Source organism: Herpailurus yagouaroundi, unplaced genomic scaffold, assembly GCF_014898765.1.
Source record: "Herpailurus yagouaroundi ecotype Mexico unplaced genomic scaffold, PumYag 161, whole genome shotgun sequence".
Taxonomy (NCBI): domain Eukaryota; kingdom Metazoa; phylum Chordata; class Mammalia; order Carnivora; family Felidae; genus Herpailurus; species Herpailurus yagouaroundi.
Genome location: NW_024412402.1, coordinates 14,995,676 through 15,019,077, shown reverse-complemented (window position 1 = coordinate 15,019,077; position 23,402 = coordinate 14,995,676). Strand labels below are relative to the sequence as shown.

General features: G+C 47.1%; 1 protein-coding gene across 12 annotated transcripts in view; it reads right to left on the bottom strand.

The window, feature by feature from the left end:
* The window catches only part of GRAMD1B (GRAM domain containing 1B), a 246,331-nt gene that overhangs the window by 127,792 nt on the left and 95,137 nt on the right, over positions 1-23,402 (bottom strand). For 11 of the 12 annotated variants that reach the window (XM_040483360.1, XM_040483348.1, XM_040483347.1 and 8 more), the window contains exon 2: positions 10,874-10,951. In XM_040483360.1, the coding sequence (XP_040339294.1) occupies positions 10,874-10,951 (78 nt within the window). Of the gene's footprint in view, positions 1-849; positions 1,144-10,873; positions 10,952-23,402 lie in introns of those variants that run through there. The other variant, XM_040483358.1, reaches the window with a different exon arrangement.

Here is a 23,402-nt window from a genome sequence, read left to right as displayed (position 1 = left end):
AAAAAAAAAAAAAAAAAAAAAAAAAAAAAAAAACAAAAAACACCCGGAAGCCTGCCCTTAGGCTTACGTGCCCCTCTCTCTCCAACGCCCGTCAGGCTCTGAGTTTAACTCAGATGCTAGGGGCTGGAACCTCTCTCTCCTCCAGGACACCTCCTCCCCTCTGCTTGTCACAAAGGGACATATTCACCAGCGAGCCACCGCACCACAGTGCCGGTACAGTCCCCCCCCCACACACACCAGGAAAAAGCGCCCCACACCCGGTTTATCCTCACGTCTCCCCGGCAGTCTGCTCGAGTGGCCCTGGAGTCAGAGCAAAGTCCCAAGTGACTACACCTTGTAAGAAGTGAACGCACAGAGTCCGCACCCCCCAAATACCCCACTCACAGGTCCTCTCTCGCTGGAATGGAACTGTCGACACCCCAAAGGCACCGGACAGAATATTCCATTCTCTAGAGCACCTTTCTCTTGGGACCTCCAAGTTCTTTACCAACCTAAGTGATGTACCATGAGGGAGGAAAATTAACAAGCCCTGGCCAGTTACGAAGAGCGGGGCGAGCTGGACACATCCTTGGCAGACAGTAAGGCCCAGTCATGCGTTCCATCCATTCTGACCAAAGGCCACACAGCCTCGCCTGGCTGCACCCCTCTATCCCTTACCTTCAGCCTCTTGCGACAGCCCGCTCCTCCCTCCTGAGGGGCTGTCACTTGGCAAAGAACTCCAACAGCCCCCGAACACGGGGGCCAGCCCCCCAAAGCCCTCCTGCCTCTGTGAAGAGCCCCGGGTCAACCCCGACCAGGCCAAGGGCCGAGTCCTCGTGTCCTACTTTCCAGGGGCCCCCTGCCACCTACTTGGCTCGTAGAAAGAACAGCTTCTTCCTCAGGGAGGAGACGTGGTAGTGACAGGCCTGCTTCACGGCCGTGCTGCAGGAGACTGTCTCGGAGCGCAGATTCTGTACCATGCTGGGCTCAGGGGAGGGCCCGCGACATGGCAGCTGGGACCTCAAGGGCTCGGGGCTCACTCCGGAGCTGCATGGACGTGCTGCTTTCGCGGTTCCTTCAGCTGTCCGCCGCAGCTCCTGCACGGGAGCCCTCGCGGCCCTGGTGTTCAGTCCCAGACACAGGCAGGTGGAGGGCCCCGGGGAGGGAGAGCCTGAGGCTCCCTGTTACCAGGATCCCCTCTGGCTGCGGCCCAAGCCACAGCTCCGAACAGAGCCCCGCTCCGTCTTTCAACATCTGGCAAGGCTCTGGGCACTTGGTGAGTTTCCTCCTCTCCTTCGTCCTCCGCCAGGGAGGATAGGGCTGTACCTACATGTGATGTCAGCTGCTGGTGCCAGAGGGAGGGGGAGGGCCCGCGGGCACCGCTCCCAGAGGGTTTGCGACTGGGCTCCTTCCTCGTGGTGAGGGAGCTGGCCGAGAGGTCACCTGAGTGTCCACGGGGCCACGGGGAATTCGGTGCCCGGGCGGGTAGATGGAACTACACGGTGCTCTGGGAAATATGCTATTTGGGGCCAATTTCTGGGATCGGGTCAGCAGAACTGAAAGCATCTTTCCTTCTACTAGGAGGCTATGGATTCTGGCGGCTAGACCTGAGGTGAAATTCCTGAGCCTGCACTCTGGCCTTTCCTTCCACCCCGGAGGCTTGCCCTGTGGCCTCAAATTCCATTACCTTGGTTCCTCCATTTGTTCGTTCACGAATTCCACAAGCATCTGCCGAGCACTTAGGCTGTGCCAGACAGAAGAGATACCGTTTCTGTCCTCCGGGGTCTCCTGGGCTAGGGGGAGACAGAGAAGGGAACCACACAGCACATACCAGGAGGCCAGTGCTGGACAGAACGAACCACAGCCTCTCAGACAGGGGTGAAAAAACATGCTCTCCCTTCTCCAACCGGAAGAAACAAGGGTGAGTTCTGGTGAGACACGGAAGACGTGGGCATCTTTTCAGCCCGTCGGAGAAAAGGTGACACAGGCAACCCCCAAACTGATTATACCCAAAGCTCACACTTGTTCTCCGTCCACCTTGCTTGATCTTAGGAAATAATCTTTGTTTCTATTACACGGAGAAAATAGATCCTGCTGCTATCAGCCTCCTCGCCTTCCCACCCTCCCCATGGCGTGTGAACTCACCTGCATCCACAGCCATTATGGTCTTTCCAAGGCCAATCTGTTCACCTGTGATCTAGATCTATCTTTCCTTGCCTCCTCCGAAACCTTGCTTCCTTATCTTCAGTAGGTGGTACCAGCCAAGCTGACCAAGTCGGAATCCCAGAACTAACTGTGAGGACCTCCCTGCTCTCTCACACTCTAAATCCAATCCATCACCAAGTCCTGGACATTTTAATCCTCTAAATGTATCCTGAATCCATCTGCTTCCCCCACCCCCACACACACCACACACACACACACACCCCTACGACCACCATCTCAAATCCAAGCCACCCACATCCCTTAACTGGACTATTGTAACTGCCCCAGCTGATCTCCCTGCACCCGCCAGGGCCGCCTCCACCCTTTCTCCACACTGCAATCTTTCCAGGATGCAAATGTGATGCTGTGGCCTCCCTTCTTAAAGACTCTCAATTGCTTCCTGATGCTCTTGGCATAAAGACTCAAGTCCTGGTCATGGCCAACCAAGTTCCTGCCCCCATTTCATCTCATCTCATCCCACTGCTTCCTGCTCACCTGTTGTGAACTCAACCACTCCACCCTGGCCCCGCCCCCTCTGTCTGGGGCCAGTTTCTTCCATATATACTCTCTCCCGGGACCCTTCCTTTAATGCACACACCCAAGTTTGTCCTTTCTAAGCCATACCCTCAGGTGCGTTAATCCTGTCTCCTCGACAAGCCTGGAAACTCGGTGAATACCTACTGCACAACTGGTAAGTGTTTGTTGAGTGCATCAATGGATGATGTCCTCTCTGAAATTCACATCCTTGACCTGTGGGTTTCCACTTCGTACATTTAAAGCATGCTTGTGTCTCCCTATATTAAAACAAAAATTCTCCCCAATCACCCCCGTTTTCTCCTCTAGCTTTCATCTCTATTTCTCTTCCTCCCAGGGAAACTCCTAGAATAAATTCTCCATGTTCAGTCTCTTCTCCCTTCCTTCCCATACACCCTTCTAAAACTAATTGGTGGTTCCCAGTGACATCCTAACGGCCACTGCAGAAGATCCTGTTTAGTGCTTACCTTCCCTATCTCTTTCCTCTTGGATTCTTCCTTCTCACCTCTGTATTTCTGTCTTTTCTACTTACTGGGCAATCTTTTGCAAATTCCGTCTTCCTTTGCCTTCTGCTTACACTCTGCTGATCCTGATTCTTGCCTCGACTACAATCTCATTGCCAAACAAGTAGTTTTAGTCCTGTCTCCTGAGCTTCAAACAGGTGCAGGCCACTGGCTAGTGTATCTACCTCTCCACCAACACGCTCGACGTGTCTAAATTAAATCCACTATCACTTCCACACTTCAAATTCTTCCCCCTTTACTCAGTATTTTAATAATAATATATTAATAACCAGAGCAAGCACCAGGCACTATTCAAATTGTTGTAGACGACACACACATACGCACGCTCCTCCCAATAACTCATGAAGTATGAACTATTATTATACCCATTTCATAGATGAGGAGACTGAGGCACAGAGGTGAAGTGGTTTGCTCAAGGTCACACAGCACGCAGTTGGAAGCATAATCAGAACCCAGGTAGGCATTAAACCTGTGGACTATGGTACCTTTTATTTGCTGCTCCCACTAGAAACCTTAGGCTCACACTAGGTACCCTTCCTCAACCCAGATGTAGATAAGCTTTGCCAAACCTACTTAACAAACTTCTTCAACTGGTTCCTCCTTTTCCGTCCTCACTACCATTTATTCAGAAATGTGCCCATCTGGTCTTGGCTTAAATATCACCAGGTCAATAAGGTGACCCTTCCCGCTTAAGAGTTGTCCTAAAAAGCCTTGGTCCGCTGTATCACTCTTTTTCATTTTCTCTATAGCCCTTGTTACCATTTGGTGCTTTCTTATTCACTTGTTTGTTTATATCTGTGTCCACTTGCAATAACATAAGCATCAAGAGATGGGGGACAAGTTACCTGTTCATGGCTGCGGCCCCCAACATTTACAAGAGTAGCTAGCTGATAGTATGTGCTCAATAAATGCTTGTTAAATGAGGGAACGATTAGGTAAATCATTGTCAGTTTCCTTCCTTGTCTGTCTGCTTTCAACGAAGCCCCTTAAATCCATCTCTCCCACGAGGACCAAAGTGACTTTTGTCACCAAGAGTATCTGTAAGTGATCTGGGCACCCCCTTCATCAAAACCTCTCCCTCATTTCTCCTCCCCCATAAGGAAGCCCACTCTGTCACAGCGGGCTGTGGCAGGACCGGCACCTGTCTACCTGTGCAAAGATGATTGCTAGCCACTCACTAGCCACTCCCCTCCTGGGACATGATCCGCAGCGATACCGAAGTATCTGAAGTCCCTGAACATGCCTGGCTTTCTCACGCCTCCCTGCTTATGTACATCTTGTTCTGTCGCCTGCGAATGCAGCCCGTGTGACAGATTCCTACTCATCTTGTAGCTCTCAGCGAGGCACATCTCCTTCTGTGGAGTCTTTCTGGATCCCTCGGGCTCCTCCTCCCTTTTCCCTGCTCTCGCCCCAAGCACAGTAGCTGTGCTACTCTGGGGCAAATCTGGTAGCTCCACTGAGCCTCCATTTCTTACACTCTAACGTGCAGGTAATAACAGCATCTATTTGATGGGGCTGTTGAGAGGACTGCATTTCAAAGTCTGTGCAAGACGCATGGCACAGGGTTAGACGCGATAAGTGAACAAATTCTTCCGTGTTATTACTGTATACAGAATTCCGAGTCCATTATAAAACATGACATTATAGGTGTGTCTCACCATGAGACAACAAGGTGCCCAAGGGGAACTACCGGGCTTTCATCTAGTTAGTCTTAGTGTCCACATCTGACATTTTATGGGCGATCAATATCCTATGTGTTCTTTCTGTCTCTGCTTCTTCAAGGACAGCAGAGTATATATAGATCCGCTAGGAAACAGAGTGAAATCTCACATCATCAGCTAACACTCCCTAAGCACCTGCTAAGTACCGAGCACCTTACACATATTATCTCATTTATTTCTTTCAAGGAAAGACTTTCATAGATGAGTAAACAAGGGTGAGTAAAGCTAAGTAAGGTGCTTTTAAAAATGCAGTTAATAAGGAAGAAGGTTAGTCGAACACCTAAGTGGGTCTGACTTCAAGGTCTGGGTCTGTCTTTCTAGGACACCACACACACAGCCCGCCAGCGAGGAAACCTCTCTATCCATCTCACAGCCTGGACTCTAGCAGGCTCCCCAGTATCTTAACAAGGGTTTGGGGCGCACGTGTCTGCACGCAGAAATGGATACGTGAACGCACACAGCCTGGCCTCAGCGCTCGGTTAGTCCCCTGCCCTGTCTGGGTCTCAACCTTCCTACCACTGAAAGGCTTCCCGGTCGACCGAGACCACGTTTTGTTGAAACTAACATTGTGTACATAAAGTCCTTAGTAAAATAGCTCCTTTTTCTACAGCCCTGGCTGTTTGACAGTTCCTGCCATTCTGTGAATGTACCAAATAAAGATCTGGCAACGTGAGGAACCCTGACAATTGGTCCAGTTTGGGCTGAACCAGGGAACCAATTTTTTTTAAGTGTACCCCTGGCTTTACCCTAGAAGCATGAAAATGGATCTATGCCCCACATTCAATGACGCACACACACATACAGACTTTGGGAAAGCTGGATCTATTCTGCTTTCTTTCCACTAGAAACCTGAGGGCGTTATTCCTATCTCTGAGACAACCCTCATTTCCAAAAAGCTGATTCTCTTCCTCAAATCAACTTTTCTTGATGCACACCTGCCCAGGAAATGACTTCCTCCCTGTACCCACCCACCCCCTGCCCCTATCACAGTTCCAAAGGCTTTTTTCTTCAGGAATCAACACTGATGTGAATGAGAAGAAAAATTCTCAGAAGCCCTAGGACTTGGACAGCACACCGAGGCATTTCCCCCTTTGCTGCCATGTAGACATTTGTTAAGCTAAGTAGGACAGCTAGTTTATCTCTAAATATTGTATCTATTCTGAACCTCATACAAGAAAAAGGAAAAGTGATGTTTTATTTAACCAGTTGAAAGTATACCTCACCCAGACTTCAAGCTATACTACAAAGCTGTAATCATCAAGACAGCATGGTACTGGCACAAGAACAGACACTCAGATCAATGGAACAGAATAGAGAACCCAGAAAGGGACCCACAAACGTATGGCCAACTAATCTTTGACAAAGCAGGAGAGAATATCCAATGGAATCAAGACAGTCTCTTCAGCAAGTGGTGCTGGGAAAACTGGACAGAGACATGCAGATGGACCACTTTCTTACACCATACACAAAAATAAACTCAAAATGAATGAAAGACCTAAATGTAAGACAGGAAGCCATCAGAATCCTCGAGGAGAAAGCAGGCAAAAACCTCTTTGATCTTGCCCACAGCAACTTCTTACTCAACACGTCTCTGGAGACAAGGGAAACAAAAGCAAAAATGAACTATTGGGAACTCATCAAAATAAAAAGCTTCTGCACAGCGAAGGAAACAATCAGCAAAACTAAAAGGCAACCGACAGAATGGGAGAAGATATTTGCAAACGACATATCAGATAAAGGGTTAGTATCCAAAATCTATAAAAAACTTATCAAACTGAACACCCCAAAAACAAATAATCCAGTGAAGAAATGGGCAAAAGACATGAATAGACACTTCTCCAAAGAAGACATCCAGATGGCCAACCGACACAGGAAAAAATGCTCCACATCACTCATCATCAAGGAAATACAAATCAAAACCACAATGAGATACCACCTCACACCTGTCAGAATGGCTAACATTAAAAACTCAGGCAACAACAGATGTTGGCGAGGATGTGGAGAAAGAGGATCTCTTTTGCATTGTTGGTGGCAATGCAAGCTGGTGCAGCCACTCTGGAAAACGGTATGGAGGTTCCTCAAAAAATTAAAAATAAAACTACCCTACGACCCAGCAATTGCATTACTAGGTATTTATCTAAGGGATACAGGTATGTTGTTTTGAAGGGACACATGCACCCCCATGTTTATAGCAGCACTATCAACAATAAGCAAAGTATGGAAAGAGCCCAAATGTCCATCGATGGATGAATGGATAAAGAAGATGCCAAGTATTACTCGGCAATCAAAAAGAATGAAATCTTGCCATTTGCAACTACGTGGATGGAACTACGTGGAGGGTATTATGCTAAGTGAAATTAGTCAGAGAAAGACAAAAATCATATGACTTCACTCATATGAGGACTTTAAGAGATAAAACAGATGAACATAAGGGAAGGGAAACAAAAATAATATAAAAACGGGGAGGGAGACAAAACATAAGAGACTCTTAAATACAGAGGGCAAACAGAGGGTTACTGGAGGGGTTGTGGGATGGGGGAGGGGCTAAATGAGGAAGGGGCATTAAGGAATCTACTCCTGAAATCACTGTTGCACTATATGCTAACTAATTTGGATGTAAATTAAAAAAAACTTAAATTAAAAAAAAAAAAAGAAATATAATTCTGTAAAAGAAAAAAAGAAAGAAAGAAAAGAAAGAAAGAAAGAAAGAAAGAAAGAAAGAAAGAAAGAAAGAAAGAAACTCTATGAAACTATCCTTCATCTGATAATTGACCACGTGGTTTGGAAAATTAGGAGCAGCCACAGAAAAGGGTCCATATTTCCCACCGACTTGACCATTTTCGATCCATAATACCTGCTCTGCGGCCTCCCATGGAAATTCTCAAGGGTAAATGACATTCCACTAAGGCTTGGCCTCTGTAGGAAATGCCGCCATACCCAGCAGGGGGCACTGTCCATTCAATGGGGCCCAGAGTGAGGAGCAGGAAGTGGGATCCCCACCACAGCTGAAAATCTCCCCAGGGTCTGGATCTCACGCTTGCCCCAGGCCAGGATAACTGCAGACCAACATCCAAAACACCCCAGAGAGTCTCTTAATTGGGTAAAAACATATTATAGGAAGGATTAGGGGCAGGGAGTAAGGGTTTGTTCTGAACTGAGACTGGTGATTAATTAGCACTCTGGGGACTTGTTCTCTCCAGGAGAACCAACTGGATGAGAAAAAAAGAAAAAGACTTCCTTCAGAATGGCCATCGTGGAACACATACCAGTCCTGAGCTTCTGGGAGGAGGGGGTCCGCAGAGATCACCACGGGAGGCATACTTCTGATCAGAGCTTTGTTTCCTGTACTGCCCAAGGGGAGCTGAAGAGTTTAGGGGCCTTTCAGGGGGCCAGGGATGGGAAGGCCCAGGGAAGACATCCGAGGACTTTTCTGGGCAGAGGTTCAGACTGGAGAACCTTTGCAACATTTCATTTGGTTGAGGAAGTGGGTAGAGAAGGAGCTAGAATATGATTCATGTCAACGTACAACCCCAAAGAGAAAACGAAAGACAGAGCTCTCTCTAATGCTCAGGTAGTCATGTCCTGGAGTAAGAGATGAAGTTTGCCTCGGGAGAAACGTTTTAGAGCCTGCAACTCACGGCCTATTCCTCTCTCCCAGGACGGGACGGGACACTTCAGGAAATGTGCAATGTCCAAGCAAAAGGGAAGGGAGTTGAGCCAGGGGGACTCCACGGCCCCTTTTCTCAATTTTTTTTTTTCTTTAACATTTATTTATTATTGACAGAGAGACACAGAGCGCGAGCAGGGAAGGGGTAAGAGAGAGGGGGAGACAGAATCTGAAGCAGGCTCCAGGCTCTGAGCTGTCAGCACAGAGCCCGAGATGGGGCTCGAACTCACAAACCGCGAGATCATGACCTGAGCCCAAGTCGGTCGCCTAACCGACTGAGCCACCCAGGTGCCCCCACAGCCCCCTTTTTTTCAAATTTTTTAATTTTTTGTTAATTTTGAGAGTATGGTTGATGAAACCCAGAAGGCACTGACAAGAGAGTGTATGGGCCACTGGAGAGACAGAGGGAACTGCCATCAGATGGCAACTGAGGAAGCATCTTAACAAGATTGATTAGTCTTTACCCCTGGGGGCCCCCTGCCTCCTATCCCCTCAGTTTGAATTGATGAGCTAAACTGATACTTGAGGACTAGGGCAGAACCCATACAACTTTATAATGCAAAGAGATCTATGAAAGGATTAGCAAGGCCCTACCCTCTCCCCAGGAGACAGTCCCCTTTTGATCCACTACGGCTGTAGCTTGAACACTTCTATTGAGGGGATAGTACGCATCTCTGCAAGGCCTATACCATTACAGTCCAGCTGTAACCACAGAATTCTTCCTTACCCAGAGCTGAAATGCTTCTCCCTATGACCTCTCCCGCTCTAGCTCTATTTCTTAGGCTTCCAGGTATTTAAAGAGCAGTTGTTAGAGTCACTGAAACCCTTCTCTTTTCCAGGCTAAGCCATTTTCCTTCAACTGGTCCTTATCATACTACGTTATCATCGCGATCCTTCCTTCCAGATTCTTAATTTATCAATACATGTATTTCCAAAGAACTAGACACGATACACCACATATGGTCAAACCAGTACAGACCAGGAAGATCTTTTTCTCTTTCTAATCCATGCTCCACACTTCCATGAATGAATTCGGACTTTAAAAGATCATCTGGTCCCTGTGTCATCCTATGGGTTCGTAATTTTGCTGGTAAATAAAACCCACAGATTCCTTTTCACATGAAATCCTGTCAAGGTAGGCTCCCTGTGGCAATCCTATAGGTAAGCAACTACTCTAGGGGCGCCTGGGCGGCTCAATCGGTTAAACGCCCGACTCTTGACTTCAGCTCAGACCATGATTTCATGGTTCTTGAGGGCTCAGTGACAGTACAGAGCCTGCTTGGGATACCTCGCTCTCTGCCCCTTCCCTGCTTGCTCTCTCTCTCTCTCTCTCTCTCTCTCTCTCTCTCTCAAAATAAATAAACTTAAAAAAAAAAAACTATTCTACTATAGATTTATAAGCACATAATATAAATATAATGGCACATTTCCTTCAAAAAAAATCTTGTCATTGGCGCCCACGGTTCCATCTGAAATACTAAAGCCTGAGCCTGTCATCCTTGGTCTTCTCTCTCTATTCCCTCTCAGCTGACTGTCTGCCAGAAGTCTGATAAATGACATAGAAGTACCTTCTCCTTTCTCATTCAGTTTGTTGACAAAAACCAGAGCTGGACCAAAAGCAGAGCCCCGCGGCATGCCAACCGAAACCCCCCTCTCGTCAGCATCAGTGCGGTCAACGTGCCCTGGCACAGTTTCACCCGCTACAGCGGACCCCTGTCTGCCGCGCACGGGCACTACGGGACGACGTAGACGCCGGCTGGTGCTCCCATCCTCAGGGTTTAACGAGTCAGACCCCAAGAGCCTCTCCCTCCTCCCTGCCCCCTGCCTATCTATCCACCCTCATTCACCTCTGACATCACAGTCCACCCTTACCCCGGTGCTCTGCCACCACCTGATGCCACACACGGCACGCCAGGCCACGCGGCTCTTCTTCAGGCACATCCACCCGGCAACCCAGCCGCTAAGATGTGCCTCAAGCCAAGTCCACGCTGAGGTCCTCCCGGGATCTCTGATTGGCCACCTACTGGCTTTGCTCCTTGCCGAACACCAAAAGCCTTTAGAGCCAGTCCCTTGGTGCTACACCCTCTCACTTCCCGGGCGAATGTCCTGTCTTCCTGGCCAGTCTGAGCACAGACGTCTGGAAGCCTCCTCCCACCCTGCCTTTGCCCACGGTTCTCCAGGCACCAGAAGGACGATCATGCGCAATCATTTCAGCCCACCGCTCCCCCCACTCTTGGCCTTACCTTTCTTCCCGCGCTCGAGGACTCAGGAACCTGCTGGAATCATCGTCGTGGCTGCTCTGCTGGCTACTCTGCTGGCTGCTGCAGAAAGACACAGGATGTGAGCCGTTAACTTCTTTCTCAACCCTGGGGGAGGTCAGCTCAACTCCACAGCTTGACAAAGAAACGGGGTTACAAAATTTTAAAGACACAAGTTCCCCCATGTAACTCTGTACACAGAGAGTGTACTGACAGGCAATAGATAGGAGAAAGGATACAAATGTGATGCAAACTCCAGCCAGCTCATTTGAGGCAGAAGTGGAAAATCTCGACCTGTTGCCTTATTCTTCCTTGGGGACCTAATCTCAGTGAGCAAATCCCTCCAGTACTTTTTATACGTGGGCTTCTTAATCCATATGCCAGGGTAACAATCCCACGTTTCTTCAACCTCACTGGAGACTCTCAAGATGCAGGGGCGGGGGGCGGGGGTGGGGCTGGGGGTGGGGGTGGGGGGGTGGGGAGGGAGGAGGGGGAGAAGGAGAGTTCCAGTAGGGAGAAAGACCTGATGGGGGCAGGGGTCACCAGGCCTGCTTCTCTTCCTCCTGGGAAGGCCAAGGAGGGATTAGAGGGCAGAGTCCCTCCACCCCAGCCCAAGATGAGATTCAAGTTCACAGAGCTCTTTAAAGTGCTTACGCTGAGGTTATAGTAGATAGAATTCAGCCACCTTTCATTTTACTTGAGAGAGAAAAGCTGTTCAGACGTCTTATGACACTAACTGAACATATGAACAAATAATTTTTTTTTTTTAACTAATCCAAACATCTGATCAGCAGTCCAGAAACTACAGCCCCCCCCCCCACCTCCCCCCCAGGCCAAATCTGAAGTTGCCTGTTGTTTTTTTCTTTTACGGTCCCTTGAGAACAGGTGTTAAAAAAAAAAATGATTGGGGGGGGGGACTCAAAACAAGAATACTATTTCATGACACATGATGATTATATGAAATTCAAATTTCATAATCATTAATAAAGTTTTATTGGCACACAGCCATACCTATTCATTTACATATTATCTATGGCTGCTGTTTACCTACAATGGCAAACTGAATAGTTAAGGCACCGCTGTAAGTTATGCAGTGAGCTCATTAGGCCCACAAAACCTAAAATATTTTATCTGTCCCCTAACCAAAAAAATTAGCAAACCCTGTGCTTCGCATAGATTTTATTAATGGTAAATTCCTATTACCATAAATGTCGCTATAACTCAGGCTCCAGTATAACCAAAATTGTTTTCTTGTTCTGATGGATTGCTCACCACTGAAAAATTCATTGATCTCCACAGAGCATATTCCTTCCACTAGATCCCCAGGACGCTGAGCCTCTGAACAGTCTTGTAGGGTAAGGGCTCGTTCACTCCCAACCAAAGCAGCACATAATTTCATGTGTGTGTGTGAGGGAAGTTATAACCATGCTCTTATATTCCATTCTTTCAACAAGAAGTAAATGAACTTAGAAGCAATTGATATCAAGTTTTCAAACACATACACCCCCTAGAAATCAAAACAGCACCAAACACAGAGCCTCCACTTGCCTGGCAGAACTGAAGTGTGTATACCAGCCCTTCCTCTCTCATTTACTCTACACCTAGCACTTTTTTGCCACTTACTTGTTCACTGTGGAGTGGCTACTCATCACACCCCCTTCCCAAGGTCTCAGAGACTTGCCTGTTAAAAACTCCTCATTGCAAAACTGTGCTATAATGTTGTTGACCGTGGGATTTCTTACGTTGGGACTAACTTGCTATAATGCATCACGTACCGTCTCCTACGTAACCTGGAATGTGGTCTGTACTCCAGCAGGCAACTCACAGATGGTCGCAACAGAGCAGACAGCTCCAAAGGCAAGGATTAAGAGAGGAATACCAGCCTATACCACTGGCAGCACACGTGAGGAGAAGCAGAAGGGACGGGGTCTGGAGCCCAGTGTTGGGCACTAACAGCCAATGGGGCTCAACAAACCCAAAGGACCACGATCAGCATCGCAGCCTCTTCAAGGAAGAGACTGTGCTTGGCTCCATTTAAGCTAGTCTTCCTTCTCACCCTACCCGCTCTCTGGCAATCAAAACTTAAAGTTAAGCTAATATTGGGGCTCCCAGAATGAAAGGATGATGTACCGGGGTGTCAGAAAAAGGATTCGGAGCTGTTATTAGCAAGCTGTCTCACTAGATGGCACTGTTGCCTTTGAAGTCAGAACTTCATCCATCCAACGCTTCTGAAATTCAAACTAGAACCAACATTCTGGTGCCCCCTCTTGGCCTTGCCGTGGCTCAGGAAGCAGTTCAGACGGTGGAGATGAAAGCGACAATGGATCACCTTCAACCTGTTTGTTGGTTCTAAATAACCAAGAAATAACCTACATGCGCTAGACAAGTATTGACGTAAATGGCCTCCATGTGCACATGTGCCAACAAGAGGCGGCATCAAGGCAGCGATGAAGGTCTAGACTCTGGAATATGCTGTCGGGGACGGAATCCAAGCTCCTCGCTTCCTAGTTATAGGACGCTGAGCAAATTACTTAATGTCATTCTCCTTACCTACAAAATGGAGATAGATGTTGATGATAGTTCTTATCTCATTAAGCTGTTGTGAAGATTAAAGAATGAACATATGTGAAGTATGGGGAACAGTGAGTGCCTGGCGCACATTAAATGCTGTATATAACTGCTATTATTATTATGTGTTAAGGCATCGTTTTGTGGGTCACGGACAATGAAGACATCAATTGGGTTAAGGATCCTGCTCTCAAGGTGTTTAGAATCTGGAACGTAAGAGTCGATGTAAGCAACTACCTTTAAAAAAAATTTTTTTTCAACGTTTTTTTATTTATTTTTGGGACAGAGAGAGACAGAGCATGAACGGGGGAGGGGCAGAGAGAGAGGGAGACACAGAATCGGAAACAGGCTCCAGGCTCTGAGCCATCAGCCCAGAGCCTGATGCGGGGCTCGAACTCACGGACCGCGAGATCGTGACCTGGCTGAAGTCAGATGCTCAACCGACTGCGCCACCCAGGCGCCCCAGCAACTACCTTTAAAAGCAAACATCATAACTCTTGGAAGTAAACACTAAATGCTACAGAAACATAAACTACTTGGGGCCAGGAAGAGAAGGAGTGGCTGGATGACAAGGGTTTCAGCACGGACACTTGAAATTCAGATAGATCCAGGACAGATGGAACTGAAGAGAAGGACATTCTATTTTCGTTCCATTTACCACACACTTATCATGTACCAGGCACTGTGCTAGGAGACAAGGACACAGAGGCACAGATAGTCACCATGCACTGCGGTGTGGCCACTCTACAAAGATGGACGAAGGGCAGATGGCACACACTTCTGTTGGGGGCAGGCGGGGACCACGTCAGACAGGTGGACGCTGAACAAGAGGGACTGCACATAAATCCATGGTGGCGGCAGCCACAGGGTGCACAGGGTGCACAGGGTGCTTCCTCCTTTACAGCTCCCAGGAGGGGACTAGTCCTGTCTCCTCCCGTTCATTCTTGGAACTTGTTTTTCGATAGTCTTAAGTAAGTGAGATGGATGCCAAGCACTCCTCCGCGCAATCCCCATGAAATAATATTGTTGGGCAGAATCTCCAGAGATTGAGATGTTGCCTCAATAAACTCTTTCCATTCTTCTCTTAAATGAACCTGATTCAAATGAAAACAGAGCTCCTGGAAGAGGGGCAGCTCATCTTGCTCCCTGAATGAAATCTATCAGTATCCTGAGGTCATGGAAAAAGCGACCACCAGAATAGGGTGTTTCCGGAGTTATGGAATGCCAGAGGTCAAGGGCCACATCCCCAACCTCTCCATTTTAAGGGAAGGCCTTGGTGACACTGAGTGCTCCATCTGGGCTCTACAGCTTAAAGTGAAGAACTTGGAAGAAGTCCAGCAGGGGGCACTAATAGATAAAAATGTTAGAAAACCTTTAAAAAAAAAAAAAAACAACCAACTCTGAACAAAGATTTGGATCTAGGCTCTAGGTGACTGAATATAGGCTTACCATGGAAAGGAAAGAAATTTGTACAGGCAACTGTTTGCTATTCCCCCAAGACGGCTAAAGAAGTAAATCCCTCCTGTTGTAAATTCAAGCTTTAGATGAAAACCACTGTATAAATTAAATTTTGAAACACTAGAGTGTGTTACTAAATCAGGTGAGGAAGCGGCTTCTTTAAATTCCAGAATATTCCGAAGGGACATCAGCTGAAACAAATCAGATCCGTAATCCTGTTTTATTCTCCACCAGCAAACTAGTGCTTGGAGCTTATCCTCGAAGGTCATATCAAACCAGTAACATTAGCACAAGCTGGGAAAAATACGTTGTAATCTGAGCCAAAGCACACCTCAAAAGACAGAAGATCACAGACAATGGCCAGGAAGCTCCGCGGTGCAGGCTGGATAAATCCCATGATTCCACTGATCTCCCTTCCTCCCTCCCCCAACCCAGAACACCTGCAGAAAGTACAGGCTAAACCCACAAGCCACCAGGAAGGTGTCCTTTTGCCCTCTGGAAAGTACAGCTTCCCTGATAGGGAGACTCAATTTGCCATCTTTCCTGAGTGGGTGCTTCATATGCAAAAACAGCTTTCTCTCCCAGACAATACTACAGGGGTCATGGCCTCCTAAGCCCAGAGTGGGTTTTGAGAGACTGGGGGGATTCCAAGCAGGTACAGGGAGGGGCAAGCTGTTATTTCCAGAGCCTAATGGAAACCATCCATTTACCCACACTATGGCTGTACAGACTATCAAATTTCTTTGCTTTCGGCTGTCACCAGAGCAATCTAGAGTGTTACCTCATGCTAACTAGAAGCTTCAAGACTCAGAGTGGCTTTGATTGATATATGTCTTTGATATGGGGAGAGACATTATTTTCGGCAGTGGATGTAGTAGGAATAGCACAGAGAAAGACCAACCTAGGTTTGCCCTCGCTTTATTGGCCCTCTGCTTTGGCCAAGTCCCTTACCCTCTTTTAGCCTATTTCCCCCCAAATTAGAGAATGGTGTTGAGGATTAAGCGGTGAGTCATCCAATCACAATATCTGAGTTCAGGATTTAGAGTCAGCGGGACACAAGCTCTAGTCCTGACTTTGCCACTTAGCAGGACGACATTGGGTAAGTTATTTAACTTTTCTAAGTGTCAGATGTGGGTATACCCCCAAATGATTGCAGTGAGGATTAGACACAGGAGAAATCATGTATATAAAAAGTGTCTAGGGCAGTATCTGAGCTTTGGTGGGTGTACCGTCAATGGTGGACGTCAACTGTATTCAATACTCAGTTAGTTTGGCAGGTAAATTTTTTGAAGCATCCAATGCATAGGAGGAAGAGAGGAAGAAAGACACTGATGGTCAAACTTTTGAGAGCCACTGACCTGAAAAGTAGGGTCACCTGACAAAAGAGAAGGCTGCATTTTCATGCTGAATTCTATTCACCTGTGTAATGGCTCTGGCATTTTCCATTTTGGTGTGAGTAGGAAAGTTGCACGGGGGAAGAAAAGCAGGTGGCAAAGAAGTAGAGAATGCAGGGGAATAGTCTGTCATTTGGCAAATGAATACGGGCAAGTCTAATAATAGAAAATAAGTAAACAGATGTGATTTGGGGCACTGCCAATGACTGCCAGCTTCTTACACAGCATACCTGAATGTTCTCAAAAATTACTTAGAAAATAACACACCGGGGGCGCCTGGGTGGCTCAGTCGGTTAAGCGTCCGACTTCGGCTCAGGTCATGATCTCGCGGTCCGTGGGTTCGAGCCCCGCGTTGGGCTCTGTGCTGACAGCTCGGAGCCTGGAGCCCGTATCGGATTCTGTGTCTCCCTCTTTCTCTGACCCTCCCCTGTTCATGCTCTCTGTCTCAAAAATAAATAAATGTTTAAAAAAATTTAAAAAAAAAATAATAAAGAAAATAACACACTCTGCGTGAAGACTGACAATTTGTCCACAAAGTTAGCAGGAAGGGATCTGTGTAATGGCTCCCATGGAAATTTGCAGCTGGGTGGGGTGGATGGTCAAAGATTCAGGGATTCAGAATTTAGCTAAATATCTTTCAACTCATTACAACTCATTCCTTGGCCCTTCTCCCAACTTGCCAGGTTAGAGTCTGAACACGTCCAGGAATGTGTGGGGTTTTTTTAATTTATCTTTATTTATTTTTTTAAATAATCTCTACACCCAATATGGGGCTCGAACTCATGACTCCCAGATTGAGTTGCACGCTCTTCCGGCTGAGCCAGCCAGGAACCCAGAGGAATGTGTATCTTTCAAGCGCTTCCCAGTGATTCTGATGGGCAACCTAGATGGAGAACGCAGTGGACTCCACACTCACTGCCTCTACTTCCTCACCATTGCCTCGTGAATTAGTCCACTAAATCTGGACAGCCCCCCCACCCTTCCATGCTTTCATCCACCAGGACCTCCATTACTGCCAGGCCAATGACAGCTGTTATGTCCTAATCTTATTTGACTACCCAGGCAGGTCTGCACTATTGTTCCCATTCTTCAAACTTCACCCTTCTGCCTCCTATGGTACCACCCTCTCCTGGTTCTTGGGTTTTGTCCTACTTTTGCTTTTCTCTTCTTTTTTCGGGAGCTTCATGGACTCTTAGTTTCTGTTTCAGCCACTCGTTTAATAAATTATCAAATACCAACTGTAGCAGGCATTGTTTGGCAATCTCGATCCCGAGTGTAGAGTAGAAAACAGATGAGATCCCCATTCTCAATGAGTTTACATTCTGTTTGGGTTCCTTCCTCTCCCAGCTTTATGCCAGGGGACCCTGAGTTTTGTGAACCTGTTATTACCAAAATACTGTGCAATAATATTATACATTCATGGGGGATGATTTATAGCTCCCACCGATTCTCAGATAGGCCTGTGACCCACAGAAGAATCCACTACAACACCTCTCTGGGGAATCGTATCCACACCAAACTTTCAGTTATGATGGATATACTGATGATTCCCAGAGACAGCAGGGCAGAGGACTGAGCCGTCACTAGTCACGTGTGGCTATTTAAATCTACATTCATTAAAAATTGAGTTCCTTAGTCATACTAGTTACATTTCAAGTGCTCAACAACTACACGTGGCCATGTGCTTCTGTATTAGATAGTGCAGACACAGAACAAGTCCATCATTGCAGAAAGCTTTATTAGACAGCACAGAGGTTCCCCAATCAAACCCAGGATCTGAGCTCCAGCTCTGTCACTTCTCATCAGAGTCACGGAGACCCGCCTATTTCTCTCTACATTCCTATCACCTCACCTGTTAAGATGTAAGTAACTCCATACAACTGTTTTGAGGATAGAGCAAGTTAACTAATATAGAGCGCTAAACAGAAGGCTTCCACAAAGAATAAAGCACCCAAGAACTGTCACGAACACTTATTGTCATTCATTTGCATGGGTACTGAACTCTCTGGAGTCCAACATGAATCTCAAACTGAACACGGCCAATCCTGAATGCACCATCTTTTTGTCTTTCCCTTGCATTCCACAAGGATTCATTCAAACTAGTGTGAAAAAGAAAAAAAACCACAAGTCCAAAATGGCGTCACACAGGCCAAGTTCCAACCTCCCCCGGAAATGGAGCCTGGAGTCCTAAGGGCTCAGTCAGAAATTCTCCGGTCTGCACCAGGGAGGTAATCTGTCACCTGGACCTCTCCAAAGGCCAAAATCTGCACAAAATCTGCATGATAAGAAGACTCCCTCCCCTTTCCCCTAAGGGAAGGTGACCTTGCCTCAAATAATCCTTTCTTTTCTTTTGCTAATGTTTTACCTCGCCCTCCTTCCTACAGAAACCTCCTCAGAGCTCCCTCTACTTGCTAGATAGAAGGTTGCTTGATTCATGACTGGATTAATAAAGCCAATTAGATTTTCAAGCTTTGGTTCATGTTTCTTAACACTAGACAGGCACCTCCATCTGGATTTAACGGCAAGGGCTGTAGATTCTACCTCCTTGTATCCCTCAAGTCAGTCCAGGCCTCCATTCATCACTCCTTTGGCCATTGCCTTAGGCCAAGCTCTCATCACTCTTCACAGGGATTACTTTAATAGGCTCCCAACTGCTTTTCCTGTTGCCAATCTGGCCCCACTCCAGTCTATCCTGGACACCTGATGGCCTTCCTGAAATGCAGATTCGATCCTGTCTCTTTAGGCTTAAAAGTCCTGCAGACTTCCCATAATTTCATGAGCCAAGTTCAAACTCCTTAGTTTAGCAATTAAAACCCTAATAAGCTAACTGCTATCTATCTTCCAGCTCCCACGTGGCCCACACCCCCTCCAGCGATCCTCCCTGTCCCAGGTTCAGGCACTTCCCCCAGGGCCTGGTATATCCTTTCCTCCACTCACCCCATCCTGGATTAAGCCTGAGGGCTCTAGTTTGGGACTGCTGGGGTTCCAGTCTTGACTCTTCTACCTACTCAATTTTGACCTCTATTAAATGGGGACGACAACAGTTATCTTCTTCATTGGGGTGTTGTGAATAATAGTACCCATGGAATACTTGGAAAGGGATCTGGCATTGGGTACTCACTATTATAGCTATCATTATCCTTCAAAAGCAGCACCTTCGGGAAATCTTCTTTGGTGGCCCCTGCCTACACTATGGTCCTACATCGCTCTATCTTACCCTTTACCATAAAAATTAGCATATTCCTTGGGATACAGTAATTAATGATTCAGTTCCCTATGCCTGCTGCCACACTGTAAAGTTATTTAAGGGCAAAGATCCGGGGCGCCTGGGTGGCTCAGTCGGTTAAGCAGCCGACTTCGGCTCAGGTCATGGTCTCGCGGTCCGTGAGTTCGAGCCCCACACTGGGCTCTGTGCTGACAGCTCAGAGCCTGGAGCCTGTTTCGGATTCTGTGTCTCCCTCTCTCTGAACCTCCCCTGTTCATGCTCTGTCTCTCCCTGTTTCAAAAATAAATAAAACGTTAAAATTTTTTTTTTTTTTTAAAGAGCAAAGATCCTATTTTATGTTTCATTTCCACTTACCACTCCTGGCCTCTCCAGAGAGACACTTTGCTGAGTAAGTACTATCAAATCTGCACAGATGACACTCTCTCTCCAGATGACCACACACTTCCAAACGTTCATCAGCATTCCCAGATGCCTGTGTTGAGAGTACCCTAGGCCTTATTCGGTGTGTAAAGCATCGTTTGTGACCTCAAGAAGTTTCCAACAGACTACATTCCAGGCATGGGTGCTCTAGAGATACCAACTTGATTTAGACACATGCGAGCCTTCCGAAGAAAGCAGCTACTGTTAAGAAAACCTTCCTCGGGGCGCCTGGGTGGCTCAGTCGGTTAAACATCCGACTTCAGCTCAGGTCATGATCTTGCGGTCCGTGAGTTCGAGCCCCGTGTGGGGCTCTGTGCTGACAGCTCAGAGCCTGGAGCCTGTTTCAGATTCTGTGTCTCCCCCTCTCTCTGCCCCTCCCCCATTCATGCTCTGTCTCTCTCTGTCTCAAAATTAAAAATAAAAAAACGTTAAAAAATTTAAAAAAAAAAAAAAAAAAAGAAAGAAAACCTTCCTAAGGCCTGCCCTCCTCTGCCCCACCCCCCTGCCAAAGGTATGCTCCAACTTTTGATGACTGGCTTCATGCCTGACAGAGCCTCCACTGGAGGGGAGGTAGGAAAGAATGTGCTTCTCCAATTAAACACCAGAGGGAAAAAGTTAATAGAAAAAGATTTTGAAGCTCAAAGCTACAACTTTTTTGTTTCTTTCTTTCTGAATTGTCTAGGAGTTTCAAATGTCACCAATCCTTGGCTCTCAGGTATACAGATACTTAAGCGTCAGATGAGGAGGGGGAAAAAAATCATCATGTTCTCTTATGCCCTGTTCTGAGATATTTTTCCCAAAGCGTAAAGGTTCCCTGACCTACAGTGAAATTCTAGGCCCTTCCCCGCACACAATTAAAAGAACTATACTTACCCCATTATATTCCTCAAATGGCTTCTGAAGAAAGGGGGCAAGCGAACTCGTGTCCACTTAAACTCTCTCTTCAAGCACTCTTAAGGAACGTACCACTCTTCTCTGGTTCCCACGCCCTGGTAGCTTCCTTGGCCTTGACCACTACTTCCCCTTCACTGTGAAATCTTAAGCCCTCATAAGAGAGCACAGAGGCATTAACCAGGTCACTTAGTGGTAAACCTTTAATCAGTGATAACTGTGACCAACCAAGATGCTTCCCAGAACGTGAAGTCTCTGACAAGTTGTCGAGACCCTAGGCAGTGGCGTCTCATTGGCCAGCCTCCCCACCCTCTCAGCTAGCCCCCAGTGCCCCTCCCAGCCTTTAAGACATCCTTTGCTTCTTAATCCAGAGCCTTCTGGACTAAGTGGTAGGAAGATGCGTAGATTTCTCAAAGCCAATGCCAGCCAGAATCATTCTGTCCACAGATAACCCCAAAACATTTCATTTTTATTTTCTGAATAATCTCTACACCCAGCGTGGGGCTCGCACTCATGCCCCTAAAGTCAGGAGTCGCATGCCCTACCAACGGAGCTAGCCAGGCATCTCCCCCACGCCCCCACCCCCTGCAAAACTTTATGCTTGACAATCATCTTGATCCTGGTTCCTTCATCTAAACTATTCAAAACAAGAAGTTCAAGTCCTTTCTCTACCAATTTCCTCTCACAGGGGCAAGTCCAGAGACAGTCCCAGGACTCACAGAGAGCCCCACACCAAGAACCTTTAAACCATATCCCCAACTATGATATTTTGTTTTATTTAGTTTTTTATTTTTTTAATATTTATTTTTGAGAGAGAAAGACAGAGTGCGAGCATGGGAGGGGCAGAGAGAGGGAGGCACAGAATCTGAAGCAGGCTCCAGGCTCTGAACTGTCAGCCCAGAGCCCGATGCCGGGCTCGAACTCACAAACCAGGAGATCATGGTGGCAAAAATTGGCCATTTAACCGACTAAGCCATCCAGGCACCGCCCCCCCATTATGATATTTAAAAGATATCTTTCTGGCATGTGACCAAACACTATTTGCCTCCTACTTAATTTGCGTGTGTGTTTTTAATCAAAGATACATAACCACCATTCAAAACTTCAGGTCAGCATCTAATAACATGCCTCACACCACAGTTCAAACACTCTTTGGTCACTCTTATTACAAAAAAATGCAGGGGCGCCTGGGCGGCTGAGTTGGTTAAACGTCTGACTCTTGGCTTTGGGCTCAGGTCATGATCTCACAGTCCGTGAGTTTGAGCCCCGCGACCAGCTCTGTGCTGACAGCACAGGGCCTGCTTGGGATTCTCTCTCTGCCTCTTTCTCTCTACTCTCAAAATAAATACATAAACTTAAAAAAAAAAAAAAAGCATATGCGGCTTCTATCAGACTTTTGGAAATGCTGGAAAGAAGGAACTCCTCCCTCCATGGAACCACCGACTTCAGTAATAAGCAAACTGCTGTTTGCTGGACCTCTTGGCTTCTCTTCTACCACTCTCTGAAAAGTTGTTGCTGGAGTCCTGCCCCCCGTCCCCTTCTCTTCCCTACACATTCTCCCCCCAACAATGCCCTCCAGATCCATACCTTCAACAACCCACATGTTGTCCCAAATCTGACTGTCCTACCAAGCACCAGGTTCCCTGAATCCAAATGCATGTAAGACATCACGAAGATCCTGCCTCCCTAGAGAATTCTCAGCATATCCAAAACCACCCCAGGCTCTCTTCCCCCCCTCTCACTCCCCCCACTGAGTAACTCTTTTTTTTTTTTCTTTCTTTTTAAGATTATTTATTTATTTTAAGAGAAAGAGAGAGAAGAGAGCACACTGGAGCAGGGGAGAGGGGCTGAGAGAGAAGGAGAGAGAAAATCCCATGCAGGATCCACGCCGTCAGCACAGAGCCTGATGTGGGGCTTGAACCCACGAACTGTGAGATCATGACCTGAGCCAAAATCAAGAGTCAGATGCTTGACCATCTAAGCCACCAGGCGCCTCCTACCACCAGGTAACTCTTACCGGCCTTCCTTAGCTCACCATGCATCCATCTCCATCCATCCACTGAGTTGTCCAAACAAGGAAACTCCACTCCCTACCTCTAACTGGCCACTGAGTTCTGTTGCTCCTACCTGACACATCTTTTAAATCCATCCCTCCTCCCTTTCCCTACTGTCCCGGCCCTGAACCAAAGACCAGTACCAGAATGACTACATAAGAATCACCTAGCAAGTTTTTAAAAGATAGGTTCCCACCCATCACTTTCCCTGGATTCTGATTCAGAGGATTCTGGGCTGGGTCCTGAAGGATTTGGAACACACGTCCCTTGTGTACAAACGACTGACGTCCAGACCCCGTTGAAATGGCCCCTTGACTGAGCTGGTAAGTGTTTAACAACCAGCTTCAGGGAAAGTGGGAACTGATTTGCATCATTTGCCACTTCTGTTCACAGCGTGGTCAATGTCAAGCTAATATCACAGTTGGGGATCAGTGTGCACAACTGGCTGATGTAAGCCAGCCCCAGCACACGAATATGCCCAGACCACCGTGTGTTATCTTCTA